This window comes from Sus scrofa, chromosome 16 (genome assembly GCF_054392235.1).
Source record: "Sus scrofa isolate SSC_HxYL_T2T_F1_AM1 chromosome 16, Sscrofa_HxYL_maternal_Yorkshire_Landrace_v2.0, whole genome shotgun sequence".
In the NCBI taxonomy this organism is placed as follows: domain Eukaryota; kingdom Metazoa; phylum Chordata; class Mammalia; order Artiodactyla; family Suidae; genus Sus; species Sus scrofa.
This window is the reverse complement of record NC_139398.1, coordinates 67,301,543-67,315,895: the sequence shown is the minus strand read 5'-3', so window position 1 is coordinate 67,315,895 and position 14,353 is coordinate 67,301,543. Positions and strand designations below refer to the sequence as shown.

The 14,353-nt window shown below is 46.8% G+C and overlaps 1 protein-coding gene across 19 annotated transcripts in view; it reads right to left on the bottom strand.

Annotated features, from left to right (window-relative positions):
- Positions 1-14,353, bottom strand: part of SLIT3 (slit guidance ligand 3) — a 914,676-nt gene that overhangs the window by 13,262 nt on the left and 887,061 nt on the right. For all 19 annotated transcript variants that reach the window (XM_085001790.1, XM_085001791.1, XM_085001793.1 and 16 more), the window contains 3 exons: positions 6,969-7,106; positions 4,870-5,110; positions 2,914-3,044 (listed from right to left, as the gene is read on the bottom strand). In XM_085001790.1, the coding sequence (XP_084857916.1) occupies positions 2,914-3,044; positions 4,870-5,110; positions 6,969-7,106 (510 nt within the window). The remainder of the gene's footprint in view (positions 1-2,913; positions 3,045-4,869; positions 5,111-6,968; positions 7,107-14,353) is intronic.

Below are 14,353 nucleotides of genomic sequence, written 5' to 3'. Positions count from 1 at the left end.
TGCCAGGTGCTTTCTCCCCCAGCCCTCAGCAACACCCCTGGGGGGACAGCCCGCCGTCATCCACGGTACACAGGTGAGGCTGAGAACCCTGAGGCCGGGGGTGGGGTAACCTGTCCAAGCCCAGATGTGCATAGTGTCACAGGCTATGTGTTGGGTCACCCTGGCCGTGCCCCTGGGCTCTCGGTCCCCTCCACTTCACCCATGACCAGCGGCCCCAGGAACACAGGTGCTAGGAGGCCCTGGCTCCAGGGAACTCTGAGGCCACTGGGACGTCCACTGTACCCGACTGTCCTAACCTGGCTGGTCTTCCCTCCAGCCACCCTCCGCCTTGGAACCTGCTGCTCTGGTTGCTGCCTTTTCATTGTCCCTCAGGCTTGTCATTGCTGTTCTCCTAGCCTGCCAGCCCACCTCCCCTCCCTGCTCGTACAGATTCTTCAAAGCTCACTGCAAATGGCTCCTTCTTCAGGCAGGCTGTGAGGGTAAGCTGGCTTCTCAGAATCACCTAGAGCTCCTTCCTTCAAGCCAGTGGCTGGGCCCAACCCTGGGGTTTTGGCGGGTCGGTCTGGGATGGGGTCCGAGGATACACGTTTCTAATAACTTCCTGGGTCCCACTGCTGCTCTGGGGCTTCATTTTGAGAACCTCTGGTTTGAACCAATGGTGTTCAACTAGGTTTGTTGGGGGGCAGACTGGGGGCCTTCATCAGAGGGTACGAAGGAGGAAACTCTGCCCCCTCCAGCTCTGCAGGGCGGTTTTGCTTCTGTGTATTACAAATGATTGCATTCCACAAAATGGCTTAAAGACTTAGAGATAAGACTTGATACCATAAAACTCCTAGAAGAGAACACAGGCAAACATTCTCTGATTCAGCCGAGCCAATGTTTCCTTAGGTCGGTCTCCCAAGGCGACAGAAATGAAAACAAAAATAAACCAATGGCACCCAGTCAAACTCAGAAGCTTTTGCACAGCAAAGGAAACCATAAAAAAAATATAAAAAGACAACTTACAGAATGGGAGAAAATAGTTGCAAATGATACCCACAAGGGCATAATCTCTAAAATATACAGAAACTCATATAACTCAACCACCAAAAACCAAACAACCCACCTGAAAAATGGACAGAAAACCTAAGAAGACATTTCTCCAAAAGAGAACATACGGATGGCCAGCAGGTACATGAAAAGATGCTCCAACATGACTAATTATTTGAGAAATGCAAATCAAAACCACAAAGAAGTACCACCTCACCCCGGGCAGAAGGGCCCTCTTTAGTAAGTCTGCAAATTACAAATGCTGGAGAGGGTGTGCAAAGATGGGAACCCGCCTACACTGTTGGTGGGAATGTAAACTGGTACAACCACTATGGAACACAGAATGGAGGTTCCTCAGAAAACTAAATACAGAACTACCGTATGATCCAGCAATCCCACTCCTGGGCATATACCTGGGCAAAAACCATAATTCAAAAGGTACACGCACCCCTATGTTCACTGCAGCACTATTCACAATAGTCCAGGCATGGAAACAACCGAAATGTCCATCCACAGACGAATGGGTTACAATGCGGTACATGTACACAATGGAATATTACCCAGCCATAAAAAGGATGAAGTAGTGCCATTGGCACCAATATGAATGGAACTAGAGAGGATCATACTGAGTGAAGTCAATCAGAAAGGACAAATACCCTATGATAGCTCTTACACATGTGGAATCTCAAATATGACACAAACGAACCTATCCACGAAACAGAAGCAGACTCACACCCATAAAGAACAGACTTGCGGTGGCCAAGGGGAAAGGGGGAGGGAGCGGGATGGACGGGGTGTTTGGGGTTAGGAGATGCAAACTATTACATTTAGGATGGATAAGCAATGAGGTCCTGCTGTACAGCACAGGCAACTAGATCCAGTCTCCTGGGATAGACCATGATGGAAAATAATATTTAAAAAAAAGAATGTAAAAGTGATTAAGTTCTTCATAAAGTTTTCATTGAAGAAAGGATTTAGTTACTGAAGAAAGATGCTGCTCTTCCCTCATCCCCAGTCAATGAGCTCTTGCTCCCAGAGGGGAAGGGCCGGCCTCTGGATGTGTCACGTGTGGCGCTTGTCCCAAGTCACGGCTCTCCTTCCATGGAAGCGTTTGTGATTTTTAAGGGTCATGCAGACAAACATTTCTCATTTGAAGAGTTACTTTATAAGTATGACAAAATATTTATAACTAAACTAATTTTTAAATGTTGAGTTTAGAATTCATTTTACTGAGTAGAAAAAAAAAAAAAAAACAACTAAGATGATAAGCTAGCAGAGCTGGGATTTCACAGATGATATTCCTCAAGATGAAGCTAAATTTAAAAAGTGAGCAGATTTAAAGCCAGTGCAAGGGAGCGTTATGTAATAGCTCAGCTGACATACTGATGATGGAAAAATCAGGCTCAAGTTTAGGAAGCACTGTCCTTCAGAACAGTCTCAAAGTCACTTGAGGAGTCCTGCTCCCTCTGTGCTCTGGAATCCCTTCCCCTGGAGTTCCGTGCTAACGGCCCCTGTTTTCTTTCTTAAACTAATAAGATTAGGATGACATTTTGAAAAGGGCATCTCATTAAGCAGCCCCGTCCCCACTGGAGCACAGGCTCGGGCTCAGTAGCCAGCTGGCCATTTATCTTATGGTAATGAGGTGTCACCTCCCTGGCTGCCTTCCTCCTGCCTCCTCTTCCAAGACCGCCTCTCACGCTCCCACCTCTCCCGCCCGCCACTCTGCCAGTGGAGTCTGTCTGTGTGTATGTGTGTGTGTCTGCACCTGTGTGTGTGTGTTGGGGGGAGAAGCAGCACCAGAGCCGCCCGGCATCTCCTCCCAGTGCGGGAAGCAGGCTGGAGGATGAGGAGCTCGTGCGGTGGCGCAGGTGCTGTGGTCCTCACCTGTACACCGTGGTTGGCGGGGAGCTCAGGCTGTCATAGACGAGCCTCACGTGGCCCTGGTACAGCTCCAGTGCCAGGGGGTCGTTGTCTCCCTTGTAGAGAAGAATGCCGTTGTCCTTGTCTGTGGCCACCTGGAGAGAGGCACGGGGGTCAGCTCCCCTGAGGCCCCTCTTCCCCGTCCCCACCCCTGTCCCCACCTCACAGAGCCCTCTCCCAGGTGGCATTTTTGGCATGAACCCTGGATGTGAATTCATGTCCGTATTTCCTCCTCTAGCCTGCACATTCCCAGAAGGAAGGCCTATACTTAGCACTCCGGCGAATGCAGCTGGAGCCATTCAACAAACACATATGGAGCACCCATTGTGTGCCCCTATGTTTTTATGTGCATATATGTGAGTGCGTATGTTTACATATATAAACACCAGGAACCCTCCGATCTAGCGTCTCTGTTGGGACCTATGTCTTTCTTTATAAAGTATAATATTAATTACAAATAAGATACCTACCATTACTATTGAAGTCAATGTTTACTATGAACTAGGCCCTGTGTTAAGAGTCATCTGGGGCATTTTTTAAAACACCAGTGTCTGGGCTTCACCCCAAATCACTTACAGCCAAAGCTCTAGGGGTGGGACCCAGGCAAAGAAGAGAAGTTTCTCAGGAGATTTTAACGTGTTGCCAAGGCTGAGAAGCACTGGTTTCAGAAGCTGGTGCCCAGAGGGTGTGTCTGCCAGGCACCAGGCTGCAGGTGTGGGGGCTCTCCCAGCAACCTGCTGCCCCCCTGCCCCCCAGGAGCCGCTGAAGGAGTGGGATGTGGAGCAGGTGGTTTGATAGGGCAGCAGGGTATCTGGGCACTGGGTGCTGCTCTGGTTAGTTGGGACTCAACATTTGGGTCACTAGGTGGGTGGGTGGGTGGGAGGAAGGCATGTGGGTGATGAGGCGACCAGAGCATCCTTCTTATGTGCGCCCAGGCTCAAGCCCCATCTTAGAGGCCTGTCCACTGGACCACAGGCTCCCTGAGGTGAGGCCATGTGAACTTACGTGCATTTCTGCAGCCCCAGTGCCTAGAATGGTACCTGGCAGGTAAGGATGCCCCATGGATCTTTGTTGACTATTTTCTCCATAGGCTTAAACCTGGGCTAGTGCGGCCATGACCGGAAGGAAGAAAGGGCCTCAGCTAATGCCATGTGGCAGGGCCACTCACTGGCTTGCACCCTCCAGCTGTGGCTCCGGGGTCCCCCTCCCCAGCAAGCCTACAGGCAGGGGCCTGCTCTTTCTCTATCATACCCCTTCCCTTCTCCCTGCTGCCTCCTACGGCACTGAGGTCACCAGAAATGCAGAATGGGACAACTGTACTCAGGTCCAGAGGTAAGGAACCTGAAAGAAGTTAGCCGGAAAAGAATTTGGTTCACACTAAATGCCCCGAAAAATGCCCCCCTCGCCTGGGCCTCTGGGCCTTTGCACATGCTGGTCGCTCAATGTACTCCCTCTTCATCCTGCAGTGTAAATCTCTCACCCTTCTATCCTTCTCCAAGCAAACTCCTACTCATCTTTCAGAACTCAGCTTCGTTATCACTGCCTCCGGGGAGCCTTCCCTGATTCTCCCCAGCAGGCTGGGATCACTGCCCCACCTATGTGCTCCCAGGGTTGTCCTTGTCCTTTTTCTTGCCATCCTGCCCGGGTCAAAGGGCTTTGCCTGTCTTGTCCACCGCTGAATCCCCACTGCCATCCCTGTGTCTGGAATATATGAACTAAATGAGTGTTTCCTGGAGAAAAGAGGGAATGAGGCTGGAAGCGGGGCTGCTGTTTGTGGCGAGAGCTTGTCCTGATCCCCCCAGCTGAGTGCGGTCCTTGAGGCTGTGTAGGGAAGGGGGCACCCCAGCTGTTCTCCTACAGTCAGAGCTTGGGGGCTGGCTGGGGTCCTTCTGGGGGCGGGGGGGAGGGGCGGCGGCGCACCTGCAGGGAGATGTTGGCCTGGGGCCGGACCTTGGCGGAGGCCAGTTCCACGTAGGAGTCCTTGCCCACGAAGTTGACGGTGATAAGCTTCTCACACCTGGGGCCGGCGAAGCCCGGGGGGCAGCGGCAGGTGGGCTCCTGCTGCACCACGATGCACTGGGCCCCGTTCTGGCACTCGTACTGATCGCAGGGGCTGGTCTGCAGCAGGACCATGGGCGGGGGGTGCTCGCAGAAGAGCCCGCTGAAGGGAGGGGAGGAGAATGGGGGGCAGGGCGGGAGGGAAGGCAGAGGAACAAGAGAGGAGACATCAAGTTATCTCGGTCCAAGAGCTGCTCATGGAGAGGGCAGCCTGAGAGGGAGGTGGGACTGTTGACAGCCTTGCCACTAACTGGGGCCAGTCCCCTTTCTTCTCTAAGCCCCCGACTTCCCATTTATAAAATAGTGGGATTGGACCAGAGTGCAGGTCCTTCATATCAGTGTCATTGGAATCGCCTGTGATGAGTTTGTTGAGTGCAGATTCTCATCCAGCCGTGGATGAGGGCAGAAGCAAGACGTAGGGAGCTATTTCATTGGGTTTCCCTTTGCAGGAAAAAAGAGCTCTGGAGATGGATGGTGGCGATGGTTGTACAGCAATATGAATGTACTTATCACGACTGAACTGTACATTTAAAACTGCTTAAGATGGTCAATTTTGTGTGATGTGCATTTCCACTGCAATTAAACAATTTTTTGGGGGGGTCTTTTGTCTTTTTAGGGCCACACTTGTGGCATATGGAGATTCCCAGGCTAGGGGTCTAATGCGGGCTGTTGCTGCCGGCCTATGCCAGAGCCACAGCAACGCTGGATCCGAGCCGTGTCTGCAACCTACACCACAGCTCACAGCAACGCTGGATCCTTAACCTACTGAGCAAGGGCAGGGATCGAACCCGCAACCTCATGGTTCCTGGTCGGATTTGTTAACCACTGTGCCACGACGGGAACTCCAACAAATTTTAAGATGCGGGTTTCTAGCTCCTTCTTCCCACCCACCAACTCTAATGTAGTAGCTGCGGGGTAGGGTTCTAGCGCTTTTATTTTCACCAGCCCCTGATGCAGATGTTCTCAATCAGGCTTTGGAACCAATGGCCTTGAGAACTCACGGTTCCTGCCGGGCTCACATTCTCAGAGTCTGTGACCAAGGCTCGCTTGCACAGTTGCATGAGGACTGATGATGTACAAAGAACGGTCCCTCAGTCTGACCCCTTATCTGTGGTCCCCGCCTCTCCTTCGGGCTCCCCTGAGCTGTTCCCTTCCAGTCAGTGTGGGAGCTAGAGCTGCAACTCACACCCCCCTTCACAAGCCCTACAGATGTCTGACCCCCTGGCCAGTGCCTCCCATCTCCTCTTTCTCTCCTGGCTTCACTGATTCCAAGACTGACCCCTCTTTTTTTTTTTTTTTGCCTTTTTTTAGGGCTGCACCTGCGGCATATGGAGGTTCCCAGGCTGAGGGTTGAATCACAGCTACAGCTGCCCGCCTATACCACAGCCACAGCAATGTGAGATCCGAGCCTGTGACTTACACCACAGTTCATGGCTATACCAGAGCCTTAACCCACGGAGGAAGGCCAGGGATTGAATCTGCGTCCTTATGGATACTAGTCAGACTCGTTTCCGCTGAGCCACAATGGGAACTCCCCCAAACCCTCTTATTCTCCTCCGTTTTTCTGCCATTAGGCTACTACAATGGTTTTGTTCTCCAGTCTAGAAAGAAGACTCTTGCCTGTGTGGCCATGTGGCTACTACCCCCGCCCTGCAAGCTGGGCTCCAAAACAGTGGCATCTTCCATCAGCTGGAATCACGCCCAAGCTTGACATTACATGAGCTGGACCCCAAGTGACTTCCACGTGGTTGCCCTGTAGCTTCTTTTCCCATCCATAGCGTGGGGCCAACAATGTCTGCTAACAGTGTCTGGGACTTGGAAGGGCTGAAGAAGGTTTGGGGATCTAAAGGCACCATGTAGACTCCAGACTAGGGCTGCCTGGGCCTGGGTCTCCACACAGGCTGCCTGGGCCCACCAGTCTCCAGCCCACTGCCTCCTGCCATCCAGCCCCTCCCTCATACCTGAAGCCCTGGGGGCAGATGCATGTGTAGCCATTGACCGCATCTACACACTGGGCCCCGTGGCGGCACCTGTGGGCCGTGCAGTCATCGTTGTCCACCTCGCAGAGCTTCCCGCTGTAGCCAGGGGGACAGTCGCACCTGGAACACAGCACGGCAAGGCTGTTTCACAGCCCAGGCAGCTTCTAGGGCTGACTCTCCTCTCTCTACCCACATATCTGAGGCCTTCAGCTCTTGCAGGCTCCCCAAAGCTCAGCCCACTGTGGGGCTCACAGGCCGTCCACAGCCTCTGGTCCCTGCAAGCCAATGTCTGCCTGCTTCACCTGGGCCATCCGGCCACTGGAAGCCAGGCAGAGGAGCACAGGCTGCAGGCACACAGTTTTGGGCTCAGATCCACCACAGTCCATATAGGACTAACATTCAGCTTATCCCTCCTTTGTGCCAGGCACTGTGCTAAGCCCCTTTCGGAGACTGCCTTGCTGAGGCCTCCCAGCACCCTGTGAGGGAGGGTCTGCCCCCCTTCAATGCCAGGAGGAAACCAAGACTCCAGGATTGCCGCTGTGACTTCCCTGAGGCTCCCCCCCCATCCTGGGTGATGATACTTTGTTTACACCTAAGTGTATCAGACCCTGTTCTCAGTGTATCAGCTGCTCATTTCCTCTCTGTGTTTCAGTTTCTTCACCTTTAAATGTGATTGATGGGGATTCCAGACAAGACGTGGAGTAGAAAGACGAGCTCACCCTCTCTCATGAATACGCCAAAATTACAACTGCTGAACAACCATCAACAAAATAGACTGGAAGCTACCAAAAAAGATATCCTACACCCAAAGACAAGCCACAATGAGACAGTAGAAGGGGTCCTTTCACAATATAAGCAATCCCATACCCACCAGGTGGGCAACCCACAGACTGGAAAATAACTGTACTGCAGGGGCTCGCCCACAGGAGCGGGAGCTCCAAACCCCACACCAGGTCCCCGAGTCTGGTGGTCTGGCACTGGAAGGAGGAGCTCCTAGAACATTAGGTGTTGAAGGCCAGTGGGGATTGAGTGCAGGACTGAGAAAAACAGAGACTGTACTCGAGAGTACACACAGGGTTTCAAGTGTACTGGGTCCCATAAGAATCTGGGTCAGACCTATCTGTGGGTCTGTGGATGGTCTCTTGGGAAAGCAGGTGGTGGCAGTGGCTCACTCTGGGGGCAGGACATTGGAGGCAGAGGTCACAGGGAATAATCACTGGTGTGTGCTCCCCTGGAAGCTGCTATTCTGGAAAAATCTGGCACCACCCATCAGGGCTGAGAAGCTTCAGGCCAAACAACAAACAGGGTGGGGATGTGGCCCCATCCACCAGCAAACAGGCTGTCTAAAGCCCTTCCAGGCACACAGCTGCTTTTCATCACATCTAGAGACAAAGCACTCACTACCCACCAGAGGGACAAGACTCGGCTCCACCTACCAGTGGGCAGGCACAAGTCCCTCCTATCAGGAAGCCTGCCACAAGTCCCTGTATCAACTTCACCCACAAGGGCACAGACACCAGAAGCAAGAAAGTCTATAACCCTGTAGCCTGCAAAAAGGAGCCCACACAGAAGCTTGACAAAACAAAACGGCAGACAAAAGAACAAGGCAAAATCCCAGGAAACAGCTAAGTGAAGTGGACATAAGCAACCTATATGAAAAAAGACTGTAGAGAAAAAATTGTAAGGATAATTCAAGATCTCAGAAAAACCTGTTGGCAAAGATGGATAAATTATAAGCAACGTTTAATGAAGAAATAGAAGATTTAAACATTAAACAAGCAGACATGAACACCACAATAACTGCAATGAAAAATTCCCTAGAAGGAACCAAAAGCAGAATACAGGAGGTAGAAGAATGAATAAGCAAGGTGGAAGATAGACTTGTGGAAAATCACTGATGGGAACGGAATAAAGAATAAAAGAATGGGAGCTCCCATCGTTGCACAGTGGTTAACGAATCCGACTAGGAACCATGAGGTTGTGGGTTCGATCCCTGCCCTTGCTCAGTGGGTTAACGATCCGGCGTTGCCGTGAGCTGTGGTGTAGGTTGCAGACGTGGCTCAGATCCCGCGTTGCTGTGGCTCTGGCGTAGGCTGGCAGCTACAGCTCCGATTCAACCCCTAGCCTGGGAACCTCCATATGCCGCAGGAGCGGCCCAAAGAAATAGCAAAAAGACAAAAAAAAAAAAAAAAAAAAAAAAAAACAAAAAGAATAAAAGAATGGAAAGAAATGAGGAGAGTCTAAGAGAACTCTGGGACAATATTCATGCACCAACATTTGCATTATACAGGTGCCAGCAGGAGAACTGAGAAAATATTTGAAGAGATAACAGCTGAAAACTTCCCTAACATGGGAAAGGAATCACTCGCTCAAGTCCAGAAATCACAATGATTACCATATAGACTAAAGCCAAGGAGGAACACATATTAATCCAATTGATGAAAATTAAACACAAAGAGAAAATAATGAAAGCAGCTAGGGAAAAGCAACGAATAATATATAAGGGAACCCTGATAAGGTTATTAGCCAATTTTTCAGCAGAAACACTGCAGGCTGAAGGGAGTGCCATGATATACTTTAAGTGATGAAATGAAAAAACCTCCAACCAAGAATACTCTACCCAGCAAGGTTCTCATTCAGATTTGAAGCAGAAATCAAAAACTTTACACACAAGCAACAGCAAAGAGAATTCAGCACCATCAAACCAGCTTTGCAACAAATACAAAAGGAACTTCTCTAGGCAGAAAAGAAAAGGCCATGACTAGAAACAAGAAAAGGACAAATGAGAAGGCTCACTGATAAAAGCAAATATATAGTAAAGGTAGGAAATCATCCACACACGAATATGATATCAAAACCAGCAATTGTGAGAAGAGGAGAGAAATGCATTTGCAATCAAGAGACCAGCAATTTAAAACAACATTGCATGCATATAAAAATATAAATATCAAATCTTACATATATATGACTATACACACACACACACACACACACACACATATATAAAACAATTGTGTGTGTGTGTATTGCTATGTCAAAACCTCACAATAACCACAAATCAAAAATCTACAATTGGGAATTCCCGTCATGGCTCAGTGATTAACAAACCCGACTAGCATCCATGAGGATGTGGGTTCGATCCCTGGTCTCACTTAGTGGGTTAAGGAGCTGGCATTGCCATGAGCTGTGGTGTAGGTTGCAGACATGGCTCAGATCCTGCTTTCTGTGGCTCTGGCATAGGCTGTCAGCTACAGCTCCCGACTTGACCCCTAGCCTGGGAACCTCCATGTGCCGTGGGCGTGGCCCTAAAAGGACAAAAGAACAAAAAACAAAACAAACAAAAAGAAATCTAAAGTAGAAATACTTATATCACACAAAACAGACTTCAAAATGAAGAATGCTACAAGAGAGAAATGACATTACATAATGATCAAAGGATCAATGCAAGAAGATATAACAATTGTAAATATATATGCACCAAAATAGGATCACCTCAATATACAAGGCAACTGCTAACAGTTATAAAAGGAGAAATGGACAGCACAATAATAGTGAGGGACTTTAAGACCCCAATTACAGCAATGGAGAGATCATCCAGACAGAAAATCACCAAGGAAACACAGGCCCCAAATGATGCATTAAAGCAGAGAAGGCTTAATACTTATAGAATATTCCATCTGAAAGCAGTAGAATACACATAGTTCTCAAGTGCACACAGAAAACTCTCTAGGAGAGATCACAATCTGGGCCACAAATCAAGCCTCGGTAAATTTAAGAAAATGGAAATCACAGCAAGCATCTTTTTCGACCACAACATAAGACTTGAAATGAACTATAAGGAAAAAACTGCTAAAAACACAAACACGGGGTGACTAAACAATATGCTACTAAACAACCAATGGATCACTGAAGAACTCAAAGAGGAAATCAATAATATCTAGAGACAAATGAATCCATAATGATCAAAAAACCTATGAGGTGCAGCAAAAGCCATTCTAAGAGGGATTTTTACAGCAATACAAGCTTACCTCAAGAAACAAGAAAAACCTCGGAGTTCCCATTGTGGCTCAGTGGTTAACAAATCCAACTAGGAACCATGAGGTTGTGGGTTTGATCCCTGGCCTTGCTCAGTGGGTTAAGGATCTGGCGTTGCTGTGAGCTGTGGTGTAGGTTGTAGATGCGGCTCGGATCCCGCGTTGCTGTGGCTCTGGTGTAGGCTGGTGGCTATAGCTCTGATTCTAGCCTGGGAACCCCCATATGCCATGGGAGCAGCCCAAGAAATGGCAAAAAGACAAGAAAAAAAAAGAAACAATAAAAATCTCAAACAACCTAACCTTACACCTATAGCAACTAGAGAAAGAACAAAAAAACCCCCCAAAGTTAGTAGAAGGAAAGAAATCGTTACGATACAGCAGAAATAAATGAAACAGAAACAAAGGAAACAGTAGAAAAGATCAATGAAACTAAAAGTTGGTATTTTGAAAAGATCAACAAAACTGATAAACTTTTAGCCAGATTCATCAAGAAAAAAAGGGAGCGGGCTCAAGTCAATAAAATTAGAAATGGAAAAGGAGAAGTTACAATGGCCATCGCAGAAATACAGAGGATCAGAAAAGATGACTCCAAGCAACTGTATGCCAATAAAGTGGACAACCTAGAAGAAATGAACAAATTCTTAGAAATGTACAATCTTCCAAGACTGAACCAGGAAGAAATAGAAAAGATGACTGGACCTGTCTTAAGCCCTGAAGTTGAAACCATGATTTGAAAACTTCCAACAAACAAAAGGCCAGGACTGGATGGCCTTCATGGGCAAATTGTATCAAATATTTAGAGAAGAGTTATCACCTATCCTTCTGAAACTATTCCAAAAAACTGCTGAGGAAGGAACACCTCTAAACTCATTCTATGAGGCCACCATACTTTGATACGAAAACCAAAGACGCAATAAAAAAGAAAATTACAGGCCAATATCACTGATGAACAGAGATGCAACAATCCTCAAAAAAAAAAAAAAAAAAAACGACTAGCAAACTGATCCAGCAATACATTAAAAGGATCATACTCCATGATCAAGTGGGATTTATCCCAGGGATGCAAGGATTTTTCAATATCTGCAAATCCATCAGTGTGATATACCACATTAACAACCTGAAGAATAAGAACCATATGATCCTCTCAAGACATGCAGAAAAAGCTTTTGACAAAATCCAACACCAATTTTTGATAAAAACCCTCCAGAAAGTAGGCATAAAAGGGAAATACCTAAACATAATAAAGGCCATATGTGACAAACCCACACTAACATCATTCTCCATGGTGAATAGCTGAAGGTATTTCCACTAAGATCAGGAACAAGACAAGGATATCTACCCTCACTAATTTTATTCAACACAGTTTTGGAAGTCCTAACCATGGCAGTAAAAATAGAAAAAGAAATAAAAGAAACCAAATTGGAAGAGAAGAAATAAAAATGTTGTTGTTTGCAGATGACATCATATTGTACATAGAAAATTCAAAAAATGCTGCTAGAAAACTACTAGAGCTCACTAATGAATTTGGTAAAGTTGTAGGATACAAATTAATACAAAGAAATCACTCACATTTCTCTACACTTAACAATGCAAGATCAGAAGAGAAGTTAAAGAAACAATTCCATTCACCATTGCATCAAAAAGAATAAAATATTGAGAAATACACCTACCTAAGGAGGCAAAAGACCTGTACTCTGAAAATTATAAGGACCATCAAAGAAACTGAAGATGACAAACAGATGTTCCTAGATTGGAAGAATCATACTGTCAAAATGACTATACTACCCAAGGCAATCTACAGATGCAATGCAATCCCTGTAAATTACCAATGGCATTTTTTGCAGAACTAGAACAAAGAAAAATTTTTAATTTGTGTGGAAACCCAAAGTGCCCTGGATAGCGAAAGCAGTCCTGAGAAAGAAAAATGGAACTTGAGGAATCAGGCTCCTTGACTTCAGACTATACTAAAAAACTACTGTCATGAAAACAGTATGGTATTGGCACAAAAACAGACATAGATCAATGGAACAGGATAGAAAGCCCATAAATAAATCCATGCATCCATGGTCAACTAATGTGTGACAAAGGAGGCAAGAATATACAATGGAGAAAAGACAATCTCTTTAATAAGTGGTGCTGGAAAAATGAACAGCTACATGTAAAAGAATGAAATTAGAACACTCTCTAACACCATACACAAAAATAAACTCAAAATAGATTAAAGATCTAAATATAACCTCGAGTACTATAAAACTCTTAGAGGAAAACATAGGCAGAACACTCTCTGACATAAATCACAGCAATATCTTTTCAGATCCACCTCCTAGAGTATCGAAAATAAAAACAAAAATAAACCAATGGGACCTAGTTAAACTTAAAAGTTTTTGCACAGCAAGGGAAACCATGAATGAAATGAAGACAACCCATGGAACAGAAGAAAATCTTTGCAAATGAAGCGGCTGACAAGGGATTAATCTCCAAAATACACAAAACAGTTCATGCAGCTCCATATCAAAAACCAAACAACCCAATCAAAAAATGGGCAGAAGATCTAAATGGACATTTATCCAAAGAAGACATGGCCTCAAAGAAGATGGCCCAAAAACACATGAAAAGATGCTCAACACTGCTAATTATAAGAGAAATGCAAATCAAAGTACTATATGGTACATGGTACACCAGCCAGAATGGCCATCATCAAAAATTCTACAAACAACAAATGCTGGCGAGGGTGTGGAGAAAAGGGACCCCTCTTACACTGTTGGTGGGAATGTAAATTGGTGCAACCACTATGGGAAACAGTATGGAGGGTCCTCCAAAACCTGAAAATAGAACTACCATGATTCAGCAATCTCACTCCTAGGCATTTATCCAGAGAAAACCACAATTTGAAAAGATACAGGCACCCTGATGTTTACTGCAGCACTGTATTCAATAGCTAAGACATGGAGGCAACCTAAATGTCCATCAACAGAGGAATGAATAAAGATGCGCTACATGTATACAGTATTACTCAGCCATAAAAAGAATGAAATAATGCCATGTGCAGCAACATGGATGGACTTAAGAAATCATCGCACTAAGTGAAATTAGTCATATAGTGAAAGACCAACATCATATGATCTCACTTATACGCGGACGCTAAAGAAAAAGATACAGGGAGTTCCTGTTATGGCTCAGTGTTAGCAAACCTGACTAGCATCCATGAGGACACAGGTTGGATCCCTGGCCTCACTCAATGGGTTAAGGATCTGGCATTGCCATGACCTGTGGGGTAGGTCACAGATGCAGCTCAGATCCTGAGTTGGCTGTGGCTGTGGCATAGGCCAGTGG